Raw genomic sequence first — 23,498 nt, forward strand, 5'->3', positions numbered from 1 at the left:
TTGCTGAGGAAGATTCACCCCAAGCTAACATCTGTGCCAGTCTTCCTCTATTTTGTATGTAGGTTGCCACCACAGCATGGCTGACAGTTGGCGTAGGTCAGCACCTGGGATCCAAACCCGCAGACCGAGGTTGCCGAAACAGAGCACGCCGAACTTAACCACTATGCCATGGGGCCAGCCCCAGCACTTTTTTTTAATAAACAAAAGTTTTAAATTTCATGTAGTTATATGATTCAGTATTTTCCTTTATGATTATTGCTTTTTGTGTCTTGTTTAAGAAATAATTTTTTACCTAAGGTCATACTAGTATTCTATATTGACTACTGAAAGTCAGTATAATGATATCTGTAAAATTCAATATAGATTAAACAAAGGGGAGGAAGGCAAAAAAAAGCTGTATTACTTTTTTTAAAAATCCACTTGCAATTGGTTTTTTTGTGTGGTTCAACTAGGGATCATTTTGATTTTTGTTCGTACTGATGATTCGTCATTATCCCAGTACTGTTTGTTGAATATGGTGTGAGACACAGGTCAGATCCCTTTTCCCGTTTGGATATCCAGTTGACCCAGCACCACTTACTTCAGAGATTGTCCTTTCTCCTCTGTTTTGCAGTGTCATCACTATTAAAAAGTCAAGTGCTAGGTCTGGCCCGGTGGCACAGTGGTTAAGTGCTCACGCTCCGCTTCGGCGGCCCAGGGTTCACTGGTTTGAATCCCGGGTGCAGACAAGGCACTGCTTGGCAAGCCATGCTGTGGTGGGCGTTCCACATATAAAGGAGAGGAAGATGGGCATGGATGTTAGCTCAGGGCTAATCTTCCTCAAAAAAAAGAAATCAAGTGCTCATGTTTGTGTGCATCTGTTTGGGGGATCTTTATTTTCTTTCATTGGTCTACTTCTCGCTCCTTGAGCCAATATCATGTTGTCTTAATTATTGCAGCTTTATAATAAACCTTGATGTCTGATAGAGCAATTCGTCTCACCTCTTATTCAAGGACTATTTTTGGCCCTTTTCCTTTTGACTAAATTTTAAATTTTAGAATAAACCTGTCATTCCCTCCACTGCCACTCCCCAAAATAATAACTGAATCTGAATCTATAGATCAGTTGGAAGAGAAGTGACTTCTTTATAACTTGACTCTTTCAGTTCATGAATTTGATATATTTCTCCATTTACTTAGATTGTTTAAATGTTTTCTTTAATATTATTGTAATTTTCTATACAGGCTATATATATCATTTGATTTGTTTTCCTCGGTATTTAATACTTTTATGCTTTAATTAGTGGTATCTTTTAAATTATATTTTCTATTTGCTGGCATACAGAAATGTAGTTAAATTTTATGTGTTTTACATGAGTATATTGCCAAACTCACTTATTAATTCTAATCATTTATCTGTAGAATCTTTGTCTTACAGTACTACCTCCAGTAGTGTGTTGAATAGGAATAGTGATAGAAGGCATGATTTTCTTGTTTCTGATCTAAAAGGAAATATTTTCACCATTGAGTTTAATGTTTTCGTTGGGTTCTTTGAAGATTTTTTTTTATTGCAGTAACATGGGTTTATCACATTATATATAAATTTCAGGTGTACATCATTGTATTTCAACTTCTGTATAGATTACGTCATGTTCGCCACCCAAAGACTGATTATAATCCATCACCACACACCTGAGCCTAATTATCCCTTTTGTCCTCCTCCCTCCCACCTTCCCCTCTGGTAAACACCAATCCAATCTCTGTTTCTGTGTGTTTGTTTGTCGTTGTTTTTGTCTTCTACTTATGAGTGAGATCATACGGTATTTGACTTTCTCCCTCTGACTTATTTCACTTAGCATAATACCCTCAAGGTCCATCCATGTTGTCACAAATGGCCGGGTTTCATCATTTCTTATAGCTGAGTAGTATTCCATTGTGTATATATACCACATCTTCTTTATTCATTTGTCCCTTGATGGGCACCTAGGTTGCTTCCAAGTCTTGGCTATTGTGAATAATGCTGCAGTGAACATAGGGGTGCATGTATCTTTATGCATTCGTGTTTTCATGTTCTTTGGAAAAATACCCAGCAGTGGAATAGCTAGATCGTATAGTAGTTCCATTCTTAATTTTTTGAGGAATCTCCATACTGTTTTCCATAGTGGCTGCACCAGTTTGCACTGCCACCAGCAGTGTATGAAGGTTCCCTTCTCCCCACATCCTCTCCAACGCTTACTGTTTCCTGTCTTGTTAATTATAGCCATTCTGATGGGAGTGAGGTGATATCTCATTGTAGTTTTGGTTTGCATTTCCCTGATAATTAATGATATGGAACATCTTTTCATGTGCCTGTTGGCCATCTTTGTATGTTCTTTGGAGAAATGTCTATTCAGATCATTTGCCCATTTTTTAATTGGGTTGTTAGTTTTTTTGTTGTTGAGATGTATGAGTTCTTTGTATATTTTGGATATTAACCCCTTATCAGATATATGGTTTGCAAATATCTTCTCCCAATTGTTAGGTTGTCTTTTTGCCTTGTTGATGGTTTCCTTTGCTGTGCATAAGATTCTTAGTTTGATGTAGTCCCATTTGTTTATTTTTTCTTGTTTGCCTGGTCGGACATGGTACTTGAAAATATGCTGCCAAGACCAATGTCGAAGAGCGTACTGCCTCTGTTTTCTTCTAGAAGTTTCATGGTTTCACGTCTTACATTCAAGTCTTTAATCCTTTGGGTTGAAGAGGTTCCCCACCTATTTGTAGTTGTGTTGAGTTTTTTCATGACAAATTTAAAAATTTTTTCAAATGATGTGTGTGTCTTTGTGTGTTTGTATAACATAGTGGTAGAACAATTTCCTCTTACTTTGTTTGGCAGTTTTGGGGCTGTTTTCATGGGTGAGATTGAATTATAATTTTTTCTTGTAGTCTTTATTAGGTTTTGGTAATCCATCCTTGGAAAATGAGTTGGAAACTCTTCTCAGGAATGGTTCTTTTTTTCCCCTTATACTCTGGAATCATTTTTTATATACTCTGGAACAATCATGTTACATTGGGATTATCTGTCCTTAGAATGTTTAGAATTTTCATGTTGTTGTTTTCTTTGTGGATAGATTTTCGATTTGATTGATTTGATTGATTTGATGGTTTTAGGATTATTCATATTTGTTTTAGTAAATTATATTAGTCCAGAAAAGTGTAATTTCAGATTTATTTGCATTAAATTATAAATAATATCCTCTGTACCTTTATAAACTTCTGCTGTATTCAACTTTATGTCCCATTTTTAATTTCTAGTAGGAAATATTTGGCCTTCTCTCGCTTAATCTTGCCAGAGCCTAGTTTATTTTTTTAGTTTTTTCAAAGAACCAACTTTTTCTTTTCTTTTTTCTCTCTCTCTCTCTTTTTTTTTTTTTTCGGTGAGGAGGATTGGCCCTGAATGCAAATCCATGCCAATCTTCGTCTATTTTGTATGTAGAATGCCTCTACAGCATGGCTTGATGAGCAGTGTGTAGGTCTGCACCAGGGATCCGAACCTGCAAACCCCAGGCCACCGAAGCAGAGTACATGAACTTAACCACTATGCCACTGGGCTGGCCCCCTTAAAGAACCAACTTTTGCTTTTTTTGTTCGTTTGTTTTTGAGGAAGATTAGCCATGAGCTAACATCTGCTGCCAATCCTCCTCTTTTTGCTGTGGAAGATTGGCCCTGAACTAACATCTGTGCCCTTCTTACTCTGCTTTATATGTGGTATGCCTGCCACAGCACGGCTTGGCAAGTGGTGCTAGGTCTGCACCTGGGATCCACACCAGTGAACTTTGGGCCACGGAAGCAGAACACACAAACTTAACTGCTCTGCCACCAGGCGGGCCCTCAACTTCTGCATTTTTGATACGGAGCTATCATACTTTTAAATTTTTTCTGCCTTATACTTTGAGTTTATTCTGGTCTTTTTAAGTTGCTTTGCTCTCAGTTTTAGCCTTCTTTTCTAATATAAGCATTTAAGATTGTATATTTTCCTCTGGGCCTCGCTTTAACTGCATTTCGTGAGAATTGATGTGTATACATTGTTTTTTTAACATCCTTCATTTATCTATATTATCTATATTATCTATATTATCTATTCAGTTAAGAAACATTCATTTGAATACAGACAAACTACTGTGCCTGATGCCATTGTTGCTACATAAATGTTTATGGTTCCATTCCTTAAAGATCTTTTTAGTCTAGTGGTGATATGTGAAAAAATGGCTTCAGATTTGACATTAAAATATATGTAATTTTTAATTAAATGAAAACTGGAAGTGAATGTTAGATTTTTTTTTTTTTTTAAAGACACATTTATTGAGCGTCGTGATCAGACTATTACATTTAGCAATCAACAGCATGGGTGCAAAAAAAAAAAAATCTACATTAAAACCCTTTGTTGGAATGCTTCACACTTTCCACAGAACAGAAACTAAAATAACATGTTATACAATTAGTCACAAATACAGTCCTGGAGTTTTTTGCCCATACACATGAGTATTGTCTAAAACATGTCTTCTTTGTAGCAGCTAGGCCCTACCACCACTGTGCTTGGCTGAGTTCACAAATCTGTTGTAACCTGTATCTTCCCTTCACTTCTCTGGCTCTCCTCTCTTGCTAAGCTTTGTTTCCTGGCAGTAATTAAAACCTTCTGCCACTGCCATAGCTACTGCTGCTGCTGGAACCGCCATAGCCACCTTGGTTTCGTGGTCTGGCAAAGTATTGGCCTCCACCACCATAGGGGCCAGAGCATCTGCCTCCAAAATTTCCTCCTTTCATGGGTCCAAAATTTGAAGATTGATTGTTGTAATTTCCAAAATCATTATAGCTTCCTCCACCTCCAAAATTGCTTCCATCATTACCAAATCCATTATAGCCATCCCCACTGCCACCATATCCACCACCTGCCACGGCTGCCACCGAAGCTAACTCAACCACTGAGTTTCCTCCACAACCAAAGTTGTCATTCCCACCAAAACCACCTCCACGACCACCACCAAAATTTCCAGAACCACTTTGACCTCTTTGACTGGATGAAGCACTAGCCATCTCTTGCTTAGATAGGGCTTTCCTTACTTCACAGTTGTGGCCATTCACAGTATGGTATTTCTGAATAACAGACTTGTCTACGGAGTCATGGTCATCAAAAGTTAGAAAAGCAAATCCTCTCTTCTTGCCACTGCCTCTGTCAGTCATGATTTCAATCACTTCAATTTTCCCATACTGTTCAAAATAATCTCTTAGGTGATGTTCTTCAGTGTCTTCTTTAATGCCACCAACAAAAAGCTTTTTCACAGTTAAGTGGGCACCAAGTCTTTGAGAATCTTCTCTTAAGACGGCCCTCTTTGGTTCCACAACTCTTCCATCTACCTTGTGTGGCCTTGCATTCATAGCTGCATCCACCTCCTCCACAGTGGCGTACGTGACAAAGCCAAAGCCTCTGGAGCACTTGGTGTTTGGATCTCTCATTACCACACAGTCCGTGAGCGTTCTCCGTTGCTCAGAATGGCTCCTGAGACTCTCATCAGTTGTTTCAAAACTCAAACCTCTGATGAAGAGCTTCCGCAGCTGTTCGGGCTCTTTGGGAGACTCTGACTTAGACATGACTGCAGTGGGAGGGGAGACTAACAGTGCTTACTCGGCAGCATCCACGGGCAGAAAGCGAAAACTGGAAGTGAATGTTAGATTTTAAAGGAACTCAATTGATCATCTGTTTTCTGCCTTAAACGTAATTACAAGAGAGGATATTTAACATTCAACTGAAAAACTGAATGTCCTCATCATGGTGAATATATATACAGTAGTCGCCTGTTATCCACAGTTTCAGTTACTCGTGGTCACCTGTGGTCCAAAAATATTAAATGGAAAATTCCAGACATAAAATTGTAGATTTTAGATTGGGCACCCTTCTGAGTAGTGCAATGAATTCCACTCCATCCCACCCGGGACGTGAATCATCCCATTGTCCAGCAGATCCATGCTATAGACGCTACCCTGTGAGTCACTTAGTAGATGTCTAGGTCATCAGATCAGCTGTTGCAGAACCACGGTGCTTGTGTTTAAGGAATCCTTATTTTGCTTAATAATGGCCCCAAAGCACAAGAGTTGTGATGCTGGCAATTCGGATATGCCAAAGAGAAGCCATTAAGTGCTTCCTTTAAGTGAAAAGGTGCAAGTTCTCAACTTAATAAGGAAAGAAAAAGAATCCTATGCTGAGGTTGCTAAGATCTACCGATAAGAATGAATCTGCTACCCGTGAAATTGTGAAGAAGGAAAAAGAAATTCATGCTAGTTTTGCTGTCACACCTCAGACTGCAAAAGTTATGGCCACATTGCAGGATAAGTGCTTAGTTAAGATGGAAAGGGCATTAAATTTGTGGGTGGAAGACATGAACAGAAAACATGTTCTGATTGATGGCAACATATTGTGCCAGAAAGCATAGAGCCTATGTGAAGACCTCAGCAAGGGATCCGCTGAAATGAGCGACACCAAGCCATTTACTGCAAGTGAGGGATGGTTACACAGGTTCAGGAATAGATGTGGACTGAAAGAGACCACATTCACATAACTTTTAATAGAGTATATTGTTATAATTGTTCTATTATTATTAATCTCTTACTGTGCCTCATTTATAAATTTAACTTTATCATGTGTATATATGTATAGGAAAAAAACAGTACATGCAGGGTCAGCACTATCCAAGGTTTCAGGCATCCACTGGGGGTCTTGGAACATATCCCCTGTAGATAGGGGGGACTTTTCTATAGCACTATGCCAGAAGAAATCTTTTGATAACACATTGTTTTTCCTAGGTGTGAGGATGCCTTAAGAAAAAATAAGAGCTTAATTGGGCCAGATCAAAAGGAGTATCAAAGGGAACTGGAGAGAAACTATCATCGCCTTAAAGAGGCCCTGCAGCCTCTGATAAACAGAAAGATCCCTCAGTTATACAAGGCAGTATTACCTGTCACCTGTCACAGGTATGCTTGTTTTCTATTATTTTTGATATCTTCAGAAAAATGAAATCTACTTGAAGTACTTGTTTTAATAGTGAATTAGTACAACTTTTATCACATGGTTTCAGATATTGTGTCTCCTGAAACCCAGCCAGTTCAAGCAGTATACAGTCATGTGTTGCTTAACGACAGGAATGGGCTCTGAGAAATGCATCATAGAGTGAACTTACACAAACCCAGATAGTATAACCTACTACACAGCTAGGCTGTATGGTACTAATCTTATGGGACCCCTGTCATATATTCTGTCCATTCTTGACCAAAATGTCATTATGTGGCACATGACTCTAAGCTTTTCACCATCAATACGTGAGTCAGCCTACAAGATAAAAGGCACTTCTTTCTGTAATTCTAGAATAAAATGTGTTAAGTACTCACACTCATCAGGACACCACACCTGATAAGTCTGACCTCCTAAAACTCCTTTTAAAGGCCTGTCACACTTTCTGGTATTTTTGTGGGAGAATTCACTAAAATGTATCAGGAGCTAGGTCTTCATTTCCCTCAGCCCTGACAGTAAACAGTGTACAGTATGGTCTTCTAGATTTGTATTAAAACAGGAAATCCCATTGAGTATCAAGAAGCCTTCAGGATTTTTCTCCACTTTCTAAGTGTGACAAAATTAGAATGGAAATAACTTTGAATTTGCTACAACTGATCCTAGTTCTACTTGAGCAGGTAATTTAATCTAATTTTTAGATTTCTCCTCTGTAAAATTAAATGATACTTATCCTGAAGAGGTTGTTGTGGAAAATTAAATGACATATAAAGTTCCAAGGACAGTGCTTAACATTTTACTTTTTAGCACCTGAATTCTGGACACAGGGCATGATAACTGCTAAAAGTAAGCTGCCTGTTTTGCATTTTGAAATGCAAACATATGTACATCTATTGAATTATTGTGGCACTGATATTTTACCACACTTTGCTTTGAATTGATCACAGTAAAGCTATTAAGTTGTACTTACCTGATGAATTAATATTTGGAAGGCCTTTGAAGTTTCTTTTATGAAAACAGAAGGTGGACGCATGGTATAATATACTAAAAAAGAAAGTTAAACTGGCCATTTGACCATCTGGAAGTGAGTCCTGTTTTCAATGACCTAATGCTTTTGTACTTCTAGATCTCACTCACACATTTATTCAGTGTCTACTCAGGGCCTGCTGTATGTCATGTCCGCTACAGGAACTGAGGGAGACCAGGGGGCCTCTTTTAGATCCTCTCTCTGGCAAAATATATTTTGCTTCCACCATCCTATATTTATGTGAGACACCCTAGGTGGTCTCCTCTTAAAGTTCCCAGGGGGAAGCAACACTGGCCCCCTCCACTTTTGGCTTGCCTTCTTGCTGCCTCTAACCCCCTCCACCAGTGTCATACCTATTGGTCAAAGGTCCAGGGAGAGGGGGCTGGATCCCTGAGGTGTAAGACCGTCTCCTAATCCTATTCTCACTTCCTTTATCTCCCAGCTCCTTCCAGTGGAAAGACTGTAGTCTCCCATCTGAAGGAAACTTTCCCTTAACCCATCATCCTGAGTTCTGCCTTTCTCTATTATCTACATTATGGTCAGTCCTCCAAGCTTTAGTTCTTAGTACTTGAAGGCAGTTTTTTGGAATTTAGAAAACTTTTCTTGATGAACAGTCTAGCTTTCAAGACTGCTCTTTTTCCTGGAACCAAAAACCAAGCTTTGAGACTCAGAATTGAACAGGATCTCTTTGTACCTGTCCTTTCCTTCCTAGAGATTGTAAACGTCAGGGCTTCACCCTCACGCTCATGAGAGTACAGTGGAGTTTTCCGGAGACTCCGTGCGATGTGTTAGCGTAAAAGATTGAATGCAGAAGCAGACAGGAGAATCTAGGCTTTCTCTTAAACCAGACATTAAATATTTAAGAGTGCCACTCTTCTAAAATCCCTACAGGTTATTTTTAATAAACACTGTGATTTATAACAACACATGAGTTTTGTAAAATAATAAGTTAAAATTTTTAGTGCTAATTTCTAATATTAAATATCAACAGAGAACCCATGTAAATGAAAGCTTCCTGCGGTCCTCAATTTTTAAGAGTGTAAAAAGGACCTAAAGCCCAGAAGTTTGAGAACCACTGATTTAAGACATAGAATTTAATATCTTAGTAAAGAAATACATGCCTTTTGCCTTTTTATGACCCCAGATCTTTTCCTGAAATCTGTCATTATTCCTTAGTTCCTGTTTTATCACAATATCAAATATACCTATTGGACAAATGAATAAATGTGCAATGGACTTGGCAAAGTGCTTACTGTAATATATTTTTAATCTGTAGAGAAGTCTGCAAGCCAGAATATATAGCGCAGTGTGTGTAAGATGAGCATGTAACTTGAAAGTTAATAAAAACTTTGGTGGTAAAGAAGTTTTAAAGTTACGTTTTTGGTGGCAAAACTTTGAGATAACTGTGGCAGAAAAAAAGTACTTAAAACATACTTTAAAGGAGTATGTGAAAATTGTTTACTTGATAACTATATTCTTTCATTTTCTCCCCAGAGATTCCTTCAGTCGAATGAGCCTGCGCAAAATGGATCTCTAAAATAAACACATTTGTTTTATTCATTTGAAAAGAGCCATTGAGCGTGAAAGGAAGTTAAGATCTGTCGAAAAATAGGACTTGGGACTTAATTCTGGAAATTATAGCATTAATTTACTCATTGAAGAATGCAGTGGCCAAACTATCAAATGTAGATTGTTGAAGTTTGAGAATCATGGCTATGGTTTTAATGTTCTGGTAATATGCTGTTCTTTATTTTTTAAGACAATTCAATGACTCAAAGGTACACTATACATTTACCATTATTTATACCATGGCTAATGTTAAATTTATTTACTTTAAGTTTGTATTTTTTAATTTATATTACCGTTTATAGATTCATCCTGGAACCATTTTAAATGTAGTAATGCTTATTTTAAAGGTACTATTAAATATGTGAACGTTTACACTAATTTTACTGAGACTTCAAAAATTTTTCTTTATTGACAAAGGCAGAGAATAAGTTAGAGTTGATTCAAGAGCTAGTTCCAAAACTAGCAAAATGAAGATCAAAATTGACAGTTACTTTATGGGCCCAAAGAAGAGCCCACATTAAATAAATGAATAAATTAAATGGGTGAGATATACTGATGACTGGTTTGTGAAGTCTTAACACTGGTTTCTAAGCTATTTTCCATTTAGACATCCAAAAAAGGGATTTAGAATAAATTGCAGAAATAACTTTACCTGATAAAGCTTTTGTCTATAAATAATGATTAAATACTGAGATAGCTAACCAGTGACAAGAGCTTCATCTTTGACTCCCAACCTTAGCATACTAATGATAGTATGAACTTCAAGACTCAAAGGGACTGAAATGAATGATTCCTGTGTTTCAAATTAAACAAGCTAGTCATGTTATCAGTTTTTTAGGGATCTAAACTGGTAAGTTAGAAACCTGCTTTAAAACTATCTTCTATCACCATAAAACAGACAGCTAGTGTTTCAATCTACTAGCTGAACGAGTTCTGCTTTTTGACACTTGTATAGATTTTACAAAGTACATGTAAAGTAAAATCAGCTGTTTTAAGAATATGAATAATTTTATATGAAAAACTGCAAAAATTTTTTTGAAAATATTTCAATTACTCAAGTTTTTCTGAGAAAGTGCACATTAATGATTTCTGCAAGTGTTGTGAAGGATATGTCTTCTTTGCATAGTATTACAGACTGACCATGTTACATGAATCACTTAAGAACTGATCAAATTTAATAGTGCCTTCATTCTGTAGTTGGTGTTGAAAACAAGATCTCAAAAATGTTCAATTCTCTTGAGAGCAGAGGTGATGGCTGGTATCCCCCCTTCAGCCTACCTTATAACAGGCAATATTACCTCAAATTCCTCTTACCTAGATCAATTCAAAGACTGAATCACAAAAAGGTTTTTCAGATGAGTCTACAACGTAGGACCAAAAGGGGTGAACTGAGAAGTCAAAAAGGCATAACCTCAAAAATCTATTTGGGGACAGACAATCCAGATGAACAATAAGGAAAGGCAAGGAGTCAAGAATGGAAACTCATTAAATCAAAAAAAGGTAACACATATACTCTTTCATCTTTGTGGGGGGGGGGGCAGGTAGACATAAGGGAGAGAATATTTAGTAACCTATTGGTCATTTCTCATTAGGTTACACTTATGTAAGAGTTTGGATTGTTTCACATGCATCTCGGTGACAATATCATGAATTTTAAGGTTTATGACTTAATTATCTTGCAATACTAATTATCTTTTGACTCAAGTCAGAAGAGGCTTTTTTCTTAAAACACTGGATGATAGTGAACACCTAACTTCCCACATACTTTTCTTAAAAAATTCTTAACTTGGCTGCCTCCTGAGTGTTAGAAGCCCAGGCTCTGTCCCAGAACTGCCCCATCAGAAGTGTGTGGGTGGTGTTCAGGGCTGTTTCTTTTTAAAGTTCCATCAGTGATTCTGAAGATAGAAACAGGGGAGAACTGACTTTATATCACATCATCTTGTGGAAGAATGAAAGACATTTTAAATGGGCAACTAGTTTATTTGTTAAAGGTACTTTCATCTGTTAAAATGGGGTGTAGAAGTGTTATTCCAATAGCATTTATATATTCTTTAGAATTATTTTTAATATTCTTAATACCAAGGATGTCCTTTAACAAGTCGTAAGATAACTGATCATTTACCAATTTAATATACTGTATTTAAAATGAAAATTTAACCAAGTTTTTATGTGTACCCAAAGCATCATCTAAGTTTGGATTCCATAGTTCTGTCTCCTTTAAAGGACAACTAGGATGTGACCATTTTTATTGTAAACTTCTTTTAAGTATGACAACTTGGATAGACTAAGCACAATTTCTCCTACTTGTAAATTTCTTCACCTTCAACTTTCAGAAAATTTTATTAAAGGTAATTATGCATGCTTTCTCTTCTATGTGTGTCTATGTATAATATGTGTATATAGTATACATACACACACATATTCTGATCTTTAAGAGAACCAAGCTATATTTATCATAAAAATGTGCAAGTAAAAAAAATTCAAGCATTTGTATACATAGTTGTTAAGCAGTTTAAGTTTTATTGACCTCTTGGTTTTTTAAAAAAGTTAACTTTAAGGTCACACCTCTAAATTTGATGTACTATATACAGATTGTGTAGAGTATGACTATGAAGAGATACAAATTAGTCCATGCCTAAAAAGATTTACTAGAATACAGAATCATCTTCATAAATACAAGTAAAATTCTTGTGAAGATAGAAGGGGGCTGACTGTCCAGGTTTTCTGAGACTCTTCAAAGTGATTCAAGGCACAAAATGGACACCATTGTGAATACACCTCTTCCAGACTTTGTGCCTCTAATACAGCCCATCAAGGATCTGGCTTCACGACTTATGAAACTAAATGTACTGAAATGAGATTCTCCTTCTAGCTGAAAAACTACAGGACCTATAAACATCATGTAGATAATTACTCCAAAATATGGAGATAAAAATACAAGCACTTTATTTTAAAAAGCAAACGCAAAACTGTTTAAATGCTTCTGTTTTGGATAATTAAGAACCTATAGAAGTTTGTTCCCAGAAGCTAATGCATCACTAGTCTCTACTAAGGAAAATGAATTCTAAAAATTAACATGGTTTTCAATTCCAACTTCACTATTTTATAAAAACCGAAAGAAACCAGTAATATCCAATGGCTTCAAAAGATAAGCCAAAGACCCTTTAATGTAATCAACTTTGCCAACGTTTGTCCAGGTCTGTTTAGTATATACACAAGGAAAATACACTCACTCTATAATTTCTTATAAAATAGCAAGTAAGGCGTGGATGTAGGAGATGTAGAAGGGGAAAGAGAATTCAAAAAGTCCTTCTCTTCAGTGACTTTCACTTCAGAATCATCAAAAAGCAACCACTTCCCCTCATACTCCTTTAAGCTTTGCACTACATATGAAATTTTGTTCTCAAATCCACTAATGTTAATGCCTGTTTGGTCACTGGATTCCTTGTTTCTATCAGATTCATGGGTCCCATTAGAACTGTTAGTCTCAGAACTTCTGTTTTCAGCAAATGCTGTACTGGCACCTTTATCAGGATTAGACGCTTTGTTGTATAGCTCATAATCTGCTTTGCTCTTTTGTCCTCCAAGAAGTCCAATAGCTTCTACATTTTTTTTGTTCAAAACTTTACTTGGCTGTGTATTTGCACCAACTCTAATCGAGACATCTTCATCAGCGTAATTTTCCACCACACCCCTTGCTTCCTCCTCATTTGATGGTTCTGGTTTACCTATTTCACACATTTGGTCCACTACAAAATTTCCCTTATCCAGTTCTAAACTGTTAAGGTCAGTGACTTTAACAGAAGCAGTGTAATGCCCGCTACTAATTGTAATGCCGCTATGCATCACAACAGCAAATAATCCATAGCTATCGTTGGTTGGCTTTGTGCTCCATTCTTCTAGTGACAATTTAAGAGGTGTCAGTAAGGGAGTGTTGATCTTGGAAAGTCCACCGCCATAACAGTCAAACCTTTGGAAGAAAAAAGAAAACGTTTTTCTGTGATTCCAACTTGATACATTTACACCCAATGTGAAACCAAGTAAAAGTCTGAGTGAACCCTTAATATTTAGTACTCATAGGGGCCGGCACTGTGGCATAGTGGTTAAGTTTGCACAGTCTGCTTTGATGGCCAGGTTTGCAGGTTCAGATCCTGGGTGCAGACCTACACCATTCATCAGCTATGCTGTGGCTGCATCCCACATACAGAATAGAGGAGGACTGGCACATATGTTAGCTCATGGCCAATCTTCCTCAAGCAAAACAAAAAAAGGAAGATTGGAAACATGTTAGCTCAGGGTGAATCTTCCTAGGGGACAGGGCGGGGGGGGGGGGGGGGCGGGGATTTAGTACTCATAATAAACACAAAAGAATAAAAACAAGACCCGAATTTTGTGTAATATTTACAACATTTACACAAAGAAAAAATATTGAAGTGCTAATATTCAGGTGTTCCTGTGAGGGATATATGACATTTCCCCCTCTTTATTTTCCTAATTTTGTGCATTAAAAAAATAAATGGTGGGCTGGCCCAGTGTCATAGTGGTTAAGTTTGCCCACTCTGCTTTGGAGGCCTGGGGTTTGCAGGTTCCGATCCTGGGCACAGACCTAGCACCACTCATCAAGCCATGCTGTGGCAGCAGCCCACATAAAATAAAGGAAGACTGGCAACAGATATCAGCTCAGGGTCAATCTTCTTCACAAAAAATTAAAATAAATGGCATTTTAAAAACACTGAACTTCAAAATCCTTCACATTTTAGTAAATCATTTTAATGTGAAGTTTGCCTCTACCAAGATCTGGGGACAACATTAAATAAGATAGTATTGTAGCAAAGATAAAGTCCACTGAGAGAAAGGACTATGTCATCTTCTGGCATAATAAGGTGTGTGGAGAGCTACTGGGAAGCCCTCATGGTAATTTCAAACAATTCGCTAACACAGAAAGGAATAAAATCTACAATGACATTGTGCACACATGTCAGGACAAGTCAGACTATCCAAAATGTAACTGGCATTTCTGTACTTATCATTTTTTAATAGCTTTTAGATATTTCAATTTTCAACTATAGAAGAATCTCTCAAGTTGTTGAAAGACTAGTTTGATTTCCTGGCTTACCTTAATTAAAACTAAAATACTTTTGCCCTTTTTCTCCCCTCAGAAAAATCTTGATGTATACAAAATTTGTTCCCTGCTTTAATCAATTCAACAAAAACTGTATCTAAATATGTGGGAAAAATCATAGAATATGTATTCATACCAAAAGGATTTAAACTGATGCACTTTTACAGGGAAACTTAAGAACAAACTTTTCTAAGGCAATTTTTATAAATTACTTCAACAGTTTATATTATACTATTTTGTTACTATTAAAGTATTTTGAACAAAACTTCTTATATAGCAGCTCATTTTCTTCATATAGCTTTTATTATAATACTCACTCTAAGCCACTAGCAGCAAAGCACTTCAAATGAATAGTTATAACTTCAGGCATTTTGTCAAACAAAAGACTTCGTTCGGCTTCAGTATAATGATGGCAATTTTCACAGAAATATTTATCTTCTCCTACAATTCTCTCCACTGAAGCAAATTGTGAAATTGCCCATCTCAGAGTCTTCATTTCTGTTTTTGGCTCTGGAGAAACTACATAAGAGAATCTTTTTCACTCACAAATAAAAAATCTCAGACATTTAAAAAATTAAACCACAGAGTTCCATGTTCAAAATTAGCATGTAATTTCAACTGACTAATCCTTCCCAAATAATAAATGAAAAGACTTCCTTTTTTAGTTTCAGAAAATCTTACACGTTCATCCTCAACAGCATATGTATCTTTTAAATATTTATATTTGGTCAGCCAAAAAATATTTAGGTGATAGGGACCGCAAAATCAAGATCAACCTAGTCTCCGACTCTGTAAGACAGACTTCAGTTTATATTTAATAACCAATGGCAAGATCCAAACAGGTAAACCAGTCTCAGGACCATTTCCCATGACATTTCCATACTTTTTGTGGTTTATACTAGACAAGACAGTAGTTCAGATACTGTGTTAACAAAAATAGCCTCCGTAGCTCTGCGATTCAGGTTCCTCCCAAAAGTTAACTTACTAAACATTTCATTTTCCCATTATGACACACTCTACACATCAAAATAAAGATGCCACCATTTTCTAAATGCTAACTATTACTAAGTTGTGTGAGCAGAAATATTTTATTATACCAAAGACACCAAAAGCCAGCTTTTTTCTCAATAATTATACAAGCTACTGTCAGACTTTTTGTTATGTTGAAGAAAACTATAATTATTCCACAGTCCATGCAAGATGCCAATTTTGCTTACTTTCAGAACTCTCCTCTACTTTGGAAAGCTCATCTTCTTGCACTGGTACACTGATGTCTTGAAAATCTTCTCTTCTTTCTGTTAAACTTTCACATTCTAAGCAACGAGTCCTTAATACCAGCTGACCTTGAAATAATTTCTCTACTAGCTCAAAACCAATCTGCTCTGCACCTAAAACAAAAATAGAAAAATGTAAGTCTATAAAGATTAGTTTCTCAGCATGGCCCAAATAACCAATATTCCATTTAAAGTATATCATGAATAAAAAGGCTGATTTTCATATCTCAACTTGCTTATTGGCATTAAGAGGTGCCTTATTCATGAAGTATACATTCCCTGTAAAGATAGTTTCGAGTATGAATTCCTGTTGTCTCTAAAAACGAAGAGAGTCACAATTGTGTCTTTACTCCCTTCCCAAAGACACTCCCCAAAGAAGAACCCCAAAGTAAGGATGATACTTTTGATAAAACCATTAACCACGTCAATACTACACATCTTCCCTGAGATCTGTAGATGTGGACAAAACTAGGTAGAAATCCAGTTCTGGTATGATATAACTACTTAGTTCTCTACTTTAAAACTGCATTTCACTAAATGCACTTCTTTCATGAATTTATGTCAAATACTGTATACGTTAAGGGGGTAACATATTTATTCTCTTTCCATTAAAATGTACTGAACTCTCCTCGTTTATAAACTGTAAGTTAATATTACCTTAAGATTAATGCGATTTATATACACACATACACACACACACACACACACACACACGGTTCATCTAAGCAGAGCTTAAAACACCACAGTTTACATTCAGTGTTAATTTCTCTCTTAAAACTTTACCAGATTTATATTGTAGGTGTATCTAAGAAGAGAAAATTCCAGTTCTAGAGCTGTTAATCCTCCTACCTATCAATGTCTAAGAATAAATTATACTGACCTGTGTTTATGGGCTTAACTTCATTAACATTAATGGATTTAACATCGTTCCCTGGAGATTCAAGTCCACAACCATTAGTTGTGTCATCATTTTCACCCTTCCCCAAGTCCTCTTCAAGATATTCACTTTCTTTAGATTGTTCTTTGGATCCTTGGTGTGTTGTTATTTTTCCCAGACTACAGAATTTAGAAAGAATGCTAGGTTGCTTAGTTGCAGGCTTTAACCAATTTACTTTAACTCTGGATTTCTTTTGTGAGGGTCTTGCACTCTCACCTTCAGAAATGTACTTGGGGATTATTTTAGGAGGAATCTCTAACATATCACCTGTAGCTTTTCTTTTTGATCTGGTTTGTCTCTGGTTTTCTTCTAATGACTGGTGTTCCTTGGATACTTTAACTTTTTTCTTCATGTTGCCAAATTCAGTGTCACTTTTTCTTTTCCCATTCCCTTTTGGGAGTTTTTCTTTATGGTCTTCAGAATGCCTCATGCTGTCCATCTCTACGCTGTTAATACCACTCCTTTCCCCTTTCTGATGAGGTTTTTCCTCTACCTTAGTAGATAATTCTGCCACATTTTTTACTTCTTCTTCTTTTAGAAGTTGGCATGTTTCTTGAATGTTTCCCAAAATACACTGTAATACTTCCTGTGCATCATGCTGTAGATATCCTTCATACATAGGGTTGAGTTCCCTATAAATAAAAATTCCCATTTCATGTATTCTAGTTTTGAAGATATAATACAAAAAAAAGGAGAAAAATTTTCTATATAGAAATGAATTCATTTACAGGGATATTATAAATTATTTTAAAAATCTAAAAACATTTATTCAGCTACTAATTTGAAAATTATTTAAACTTGTAACTAAAAGTTAAAACAAATTTTACTTCACTTTCATGATCACAAATACTTCGATCCTCTTCTAAATACATTATTGTTAATAGCAGCTAATACATATACAGTGTTTACCATGTACCAGGTTTTCTTCAAAAGGCTTATTATATGTATAACATAATTCTCACAATAACCCTCTGAGGTAAGTACTATTATCAACACTATGTACAGATTAGGTAACTTGCCCAAGGTCACTGAGATTCAAAGCCAGGGTTCAAATCTGCTCTTGGCCCCCATGCTCAACTGCCTCTTAACAAACATATAGCAATGTATTATATCTAGGTCCATTCCTAAACTAAATGATTAAATAATTTTTTAAAGACTTACCCTATAATATTTTGGATAAGGCTATATTATATATAGGATAAAGTTTCATTTTTTAAAGATAATACTACAAAGAAATCTAATCCAATTAACTAATAGTTATCTTCTAAGCACATACAACAAAAATAGAATATTTGGAATTTACATTTCTTATGTATAATATATTTTGAATATAGACCTATAATTCCTAATCTGAAATCCTTAGGACCAGATGTGTTTAGGAATTCAGATATTTTCAGATTAAAAACAATATGGCACATAAAATATGTATCACCAACATGATATGGGGCAGTATCCCGTAATTAAACACATTACAATTTCTACAGAAAAAAGTATGAATATTCACATTACAGATAAATAGGAATAAAGCTGTAAATAAACTCATACAAATTCAGATCTAATGAATTTACTACCAAACTCGTGAAAAAATTTCTAGTTTTTGGAGCCTCAGGGATGTTAAGGACCATAGCTCTCTAGTTTGTATCTTCTTTGCCCTTTATTCCCATTTGTTCACATATACTCTCCTGCAAAGAGAGCAATAAGCAACTAAGCTGGAATCCTACAGTTATATTATAGGTTATACCTGAGTGTGTTAAGCAGTCGCCTTGGCTGAGTAGCAAGTTCATCAGTGTATTTCTCTGGATTTAAGAGAAAATTAGCCTGAAGCTGTTCAACTGAAATGATCAAGGACTGTAAACTGCATATTAGTTCATAACTTGTCAAAGAATCTTCTTTGCAATTTCCCTGTCAAGAAAGAAATACACAACCAATATATTTATCAACAAATTAAGTACCTTCCACCTTCTTGTCTTTGTCTCACTAGACAATACTAGCTTTTCTAAATTTAATTTCATTATAACACTAATTTTATGGAGATATACAAATAAACTTTTTAAAGATTTGTAAGAGTATTTCTTGATTACTTTCTATTATGTGGATAACATTTTTCTAATTATGTAAGTCAAAGGTTTCTTATTTTAAAAGCGAATCAATTTGAAAACAATAGATAAGTAGCAGATGACAGAAAGGTATGATAAATTGTGATGGTGGTATACAAATAACAGTGCTGATTAGTAAACAATACATTAGAGGACCGGAGAAGACACTCTAAAAAGGGATAATGTAGTTAGCTACCTTGCAAGAATGAAAAATAACTGCCTTTTTTTTTTTTTAATTTTTTATTGAGTTAATGATAGGTTACAATCAAAAATAACTGCCTTTCTGATACTGAGGGAAATAATCTTTGTCATCCTCCTCCCAAATCCTGTGTTTATTTATTACTTTTTCATTTCTAAGCAAGTGAATTTCTATTAATTTACTTTTTATATTCTCTTCTTTTATTTTTTTACCTTCTCTCTTTGATTGGCTTCATCTTTTAGGGCTTCTTTCTTCCTTGAAATAATATTAAATAAGTGCTTCACTCCAGATTTAAAACCCGGACAAAAATATAATACCTATAAAAAGTGAGACTGTCTGAGTGTTTACTGAACAAGCAACAATGTACCTAAAATCATTAAAACGCTATCACACTTTTTGTAAAGCACTTTTAAATGTGCATCACTTAAAATTCTGAGATCTAATATTTTTGTCAAAATTGTTCTCTATTTCATCATAGTAGCCCACTTGTCTTCCCTCACTGGCAGCAAGACACTGAGCCTGAGCAGACACTGCTCAGACTTATGGTTATAAGGGTACAACATTAAGCAGATACAGTTCCAAGTGTTAAAATATATTATCACCATGGCAACAGGAATTGGGCAGAAAAACTAAAGGTTTGGCATCTTCCCCTTAACCAAGATCTACTCAATTTTGCTATCCCAATTATATTTAATATATCACTCTCTCTTACCCCAAAGAAGTTTTAACATGCAACTTAGAATCATTATTATTACTTTAGCCCATTCTGGTTTACTTACAAAGGCAAAGGCAGTATGGACAATTAAAATCCGCCAATAATCTGAAATTCTCAGAAACACTAAATGTTACATCATTCTTTACCTAGTCAAGTTTCATTATATAGCAAAACTGTCAGTTTACCTGAAGTATACTATTAAGATAACAAGTATTGCCGAGATTATTCAGTCCCACAAATGGTAACAAGTTCTCCCTCTTCTCACAGTTTATAGGTGAGGACTGTGCTGCCGGAACAACTTGATCACTATTGAGTATAGAGGGGAGAGAGGTATAATGAAGTATTTAAAGAAACGAAGTGGAAACATTACTTCCTTAGATTGAGTCTTTTCCCAAAAGTTGTATGGTCTCCAAAGTATATGGATTTTACTTGACATTTTAAGAGAAGAAATCTGTACAGGTGCAAAAATCGCTATACACCCCGAATGAAAGTTTTATAAGCACTTTAAAAACATTATTTACACTCAATAAGCCTCAAAACAATTTCCATCAAGAGGCTGCTAATCCCGTTTTACAGAGTAGAAACTGAGGAACTGGAACTGATTTGTAAAGCCAACATGACATTCTAATCAAGTCGTTTAAGTCTGGGTAGAGACCTGGGAATAACCCGACTGACAATATTTGGGAGAGGCTGCACTAAGAAGTCAGACTCCTTAGTAGAAGATTAAGAGGAAAGAGAGTCTAAGAAGAGACTCATACAGCTGTCCCTCAAAAGCGACCCGCTGCAGCTGACACCTCACCTCCCGGACACCCAGCAGGCCCCCGCCGCACTCGGTCACGGTACTGCCGCCAGCTGTCCACCCGCCCCTCAGCGTGTACCAGGCCCCCTCAGCGTGTACAGGCGTGAAGGCTGCCGAGCAAGAGGCGCGCACGGTCCCCCAGACTGACGCCGGCCCGCGGCGGAAAGCGCGCGTGGGACCTCAGCCCAGCCGCGCGGCCTCGGCCAGAGCAACTGCTGGCGCGAGGGGCTCGATGGGGTCTCAGTGTTCAGTCCCTGAGGCATGTGCCTCAAAAGCATCCTATCTTCATTTTAAATAGGATCCGCAACTGTACACCCCAACAGGTTTGATCGTTTAGATGCTAGGTGTGACTACAAAGCTGAACGATCTCAGGGAACTGTCACATCCTCTGAACCGAAAGAACTGCCTATTTTCTTAGCCTTACAAAAACGCGCTGCGCTACACTCAGGCGGGGGCTGGAAAGTAAGTGCAGGCAGACACTCCTCCCCGGTGCGCGCCCGCCTCAGCCCCGGGAGCGGGCGGCGCTCGCGCCTGGACGCCGGCTGCCTGGACGCCGGCCCCGGGCGCCTCGGACGAGCCCCGCGCCCGCGCCGACGCGGCCTCCAGACAGCACACGGCCGAACCGGCATACGTACATTTCAGAGCCTCGACACTCGGCTTTTTCTTCGTTTTCTGGAGAATCTGTGAAATCCAAGGCTCTCTTAGTTTCCTTTTTCTGAAAAAACTTCAAGGAAAGTCTGTTTTTCTTGGACGGACTTCCTCTGGAAAGTCCGCTGCTTTCGCTCGGTGTGACACCGGGCATTTTCTCTTCAATCCCAAGGAGCCGACGAGAACCGGCTCACGCAGGGACGTTGCAATCCACAAGCATATCTGTCAATCACAGAGAAAGGCTGCGTCAGGCGCCAGTCGTCAGGGGTAGGCACCACCACCACCAGTCTGACAGCAAATCTACCACGGAATGGGACTCGTCACACCTCCGGGCTGCAAACCGAACGCCCGGCAGGGCAGGCGCGCCACGCCGACTGCGCCAGCGGAGGGGCCGGCCGGCCTCCGCCTCCTCAAACTCAGAGCATCGGCCTGTCACACACCCGCGTCCGCAGGCCCGCAGCACAGCGCGAGGATGGAGGAGGAACAACTCGACCTTCCTCCCAATTAACTCACTGAGAAAGTACTGATGCGAACTCCCGTCTCTAGGTGTAGAGCACGAGGGGGCCTCGGAGGAGCGGGCCGGGCGTCCCCCTGAACACCAGCACCCCGGTCTCCGAGAAGCTCGGCGGCCACCCTGCCCGCGAAAACGGCGCGGGCCCGGCGCTCAGGGCGACCCCGGGGCGGGAGGAAATAACGCAGCAGACGCCCAGCCGGGCGGGCGGCGGGAGAAGCGGCTGCACTCGGGGGCGCGCACGAGAGACCACAGCCGCTCTTAAACACACACACTGCCTTGACGAGGAAAAGGCGGTTCGGCTTGTCTTTTGCAATCTGCCCTGTTCTCAAGGAAAACTTTCGGACGAGAAGCAAAGCATCAGCGGCCGTGACTCTGCATCGGCCCTCCTTCCCGCTACCTGACGGCAGCGTCCCCGGGAAGTCACCCAGAGCCAGAGCCAGCGGGACCCCCAGGCGCGGACGGAGCGCCGAGCGAGCCCACGCGGCCCCCGCCCCGCGGGGCTCCAGAGCCGCTGCCGCCGCCGCGCCAGGCCTCGTCAGGTCTCTCCGGGCGCCGGTGCTAACAAGTGGCGGAAAGCGGCTTCCCGAAGAGGCAGGGCAGCCGGAACCGCGGGCACCAGTCGCCGCCGGCCGGCCCCGCGGCCCGCGGTCCTCAGGCGGGCGCCCGAGCCGGCTCCCCGGCGGCACAAGCGCGCCCCGCGCCAGGCGGCCCCCACAGCCCGGCTCAGAGCTTCGGCGCAGAACGCGACGCGCGCCACTCCTCCTCGAGAAGCGGCAAACACGGAGGGCGTCCCCGACAAAAGTCCCAGACACGTGGCGCCCGGGAAACTTCTGGGAACTAAAGTTAAACTGCGCGGCGACAGCGAGCCGGGGCGGCCGAGCGCCCAGGGACGCGCGCGGGGACGGCCCGCCCCGCCCGCACCTGCCCGGGGGCCCCCGCGCCGCCCGCCGCCCTCCGGCCTCACCTGGCGCGGCCCACAGGTGCGCGGCTCGACGCCGGCCGGGCGGGCGGGCGGCGGAGCCCCGACGGAGCTGGCGCCCGCGCTCGCACGGGAGTGCCCGCCGCTCTGCAGGGCGGGACCGGGCCGGGGCCGCTCGGGCCGCGACTACATCCTGGGCGGTGCCGCCGCCACCGCCGCGAGGGCAGGAGCGCCGCACCGCCGCCGCCGCCGGGGTCCCGCGCCCCGCCCCGCCGACGGAAACTTGGCGCGTTTTCCTCCGTCTCAGGACCCCCGCGCCGTCGCCCGGCCCGCGCAGCGCCGCGCTCCGAGGGGCGGCCTCCCCAAGTGCCGGCTCCACTCCGCACGCCGCGCCCGCGCCACAGGCCGCAGCCGCCTCGCGCCCGCCACTCGCGGCCCGGGCTCGCGCGGGCTGCCGGGCCGGCGGGGACGCCGGGCTCCCCTCGCCCCCAACGGGCTGTGCGGCTCCGCGCCGCGCAGGCAGCGTCACGGGCAGCCCGCGGGTCCTCCAAGGGCGCGCCGGCGGCTCCGGGCCGGCGGGCGGGCTCGAGCCTCACACCCTTGTTTTTTTCTTTTTAACCATTCGTGCGCGCGAGTTGAGGGACCGCGTACGGGTCGGGAGACG

The 23,498-nt window shown here is 39.9% G+C and overlaps 3 protein-coding genes across 31 annotated transcripts in view; 1 reads left to right on the plus strand and 2 right to left on the minus strand.

The window, feature by feature from the left end:
• The window catches only part of DOCK7 (dedicator of cytokinesis 7), a 204,159-nt gene extending 194,170 nt beyond the window's left edge, over window positions 1–9,989 (plus strand). For all 24 annotated transcript variants that reach the window (XR_011532369.1, XR_011532364.1, XR_011532365.1 and 21 more), the window contains 2 exons: window positions 6,814–6,981; window positions 9,537–9,989. Coding sequence is in view for 18 of the 24 variants with exons in the window: in XM_070591940.1 (XP_070448041.1) it covers window positions 6,814–6,981; window positions 9,537–9,579 (211 nt within the window). In the remaining 6 variants the exon portion in view is untranslated. The remainder of the gene's footprint in view (window positions 1–6,813; window positions 6,982–9,536) is intronic.
• On the minus strand, window positions 4,239–5,787 carry LOC103557294 (heterogeneous nuclear ribonucleoprotein A1-like). The gene has a single exon (XM_008529707.2). It carries the CDS (start codon window positions 5,602–5,604, stop codon window positions 4,642–4,644), a length of 963 nt encoding a protein of 320 aa, XP_008527929.1. The 5' UTR covers window positions 5,605–5,787; the 3' UTR covers window positions 4,239–4,641.
• Window positions 9,990–12,108: 2,119 nt separating the features above from the next.
• On the minus strand, window positions 12,109–23,323 carry USP1 (ubiquitin specific peptidase 1). Of its 6 annotated transcripts, none has more exons than XM_070591956.1 (9): window positions 22,880–23,323; window positions 21,389–21,623; window positions 20,140–20,260; window positions 19,452–19,556; window positions 18,686–18,846; window positions 17,212–17,576; window positions 15,951–16,121; window positions 15,051–15,252; window positions 12,109–13,581 (listed from the first exon to the last, which is right to left on the minus strand). In XM_070591956.1, exons 2-9 carry the CDS (start codon window positions 21,553–21,555, stop codon window positions 12,846–12,848), a joined length of 2,028 nt encoding a protein of 675 aa, XP_070448057.1. In that variant the 5' UTR covers window positions 21,556–21,623; window positions 22,880–23,323; the 3' UTR covers window positions 12,109–12,845. The 6 variants fall into 6 exon arrangements, with proteins under 6 accessions (XP_070448057.1, XP_070448054.1, XP_070448056.1 ...); XM_070591953.1 differs by having other exon boundaries at window positions 16,888–17,576; XM_070591955.1 differs by having other exon boundaries at window positions 17,212–17,606; window positions 22,880–23,111.
• Between the last annotated feature and the right edge of the window lie 175 nt (window positions 23,324–23,498).

Source organism: Equus przewalskii, chromosome 24 (genome assembly GCF_037783145.1).
Source record: "Equus przewalskii isolate Varuska chromosome 24, EquPr2, whole genome shotgun sequence".
In the NCBI taxonomy this organism is placed as follows: Eukaryota; Metazoa; Chordata; class Mammalia; order Perissodactyla; family Equidae; genus Equus; species Equus przewalskii.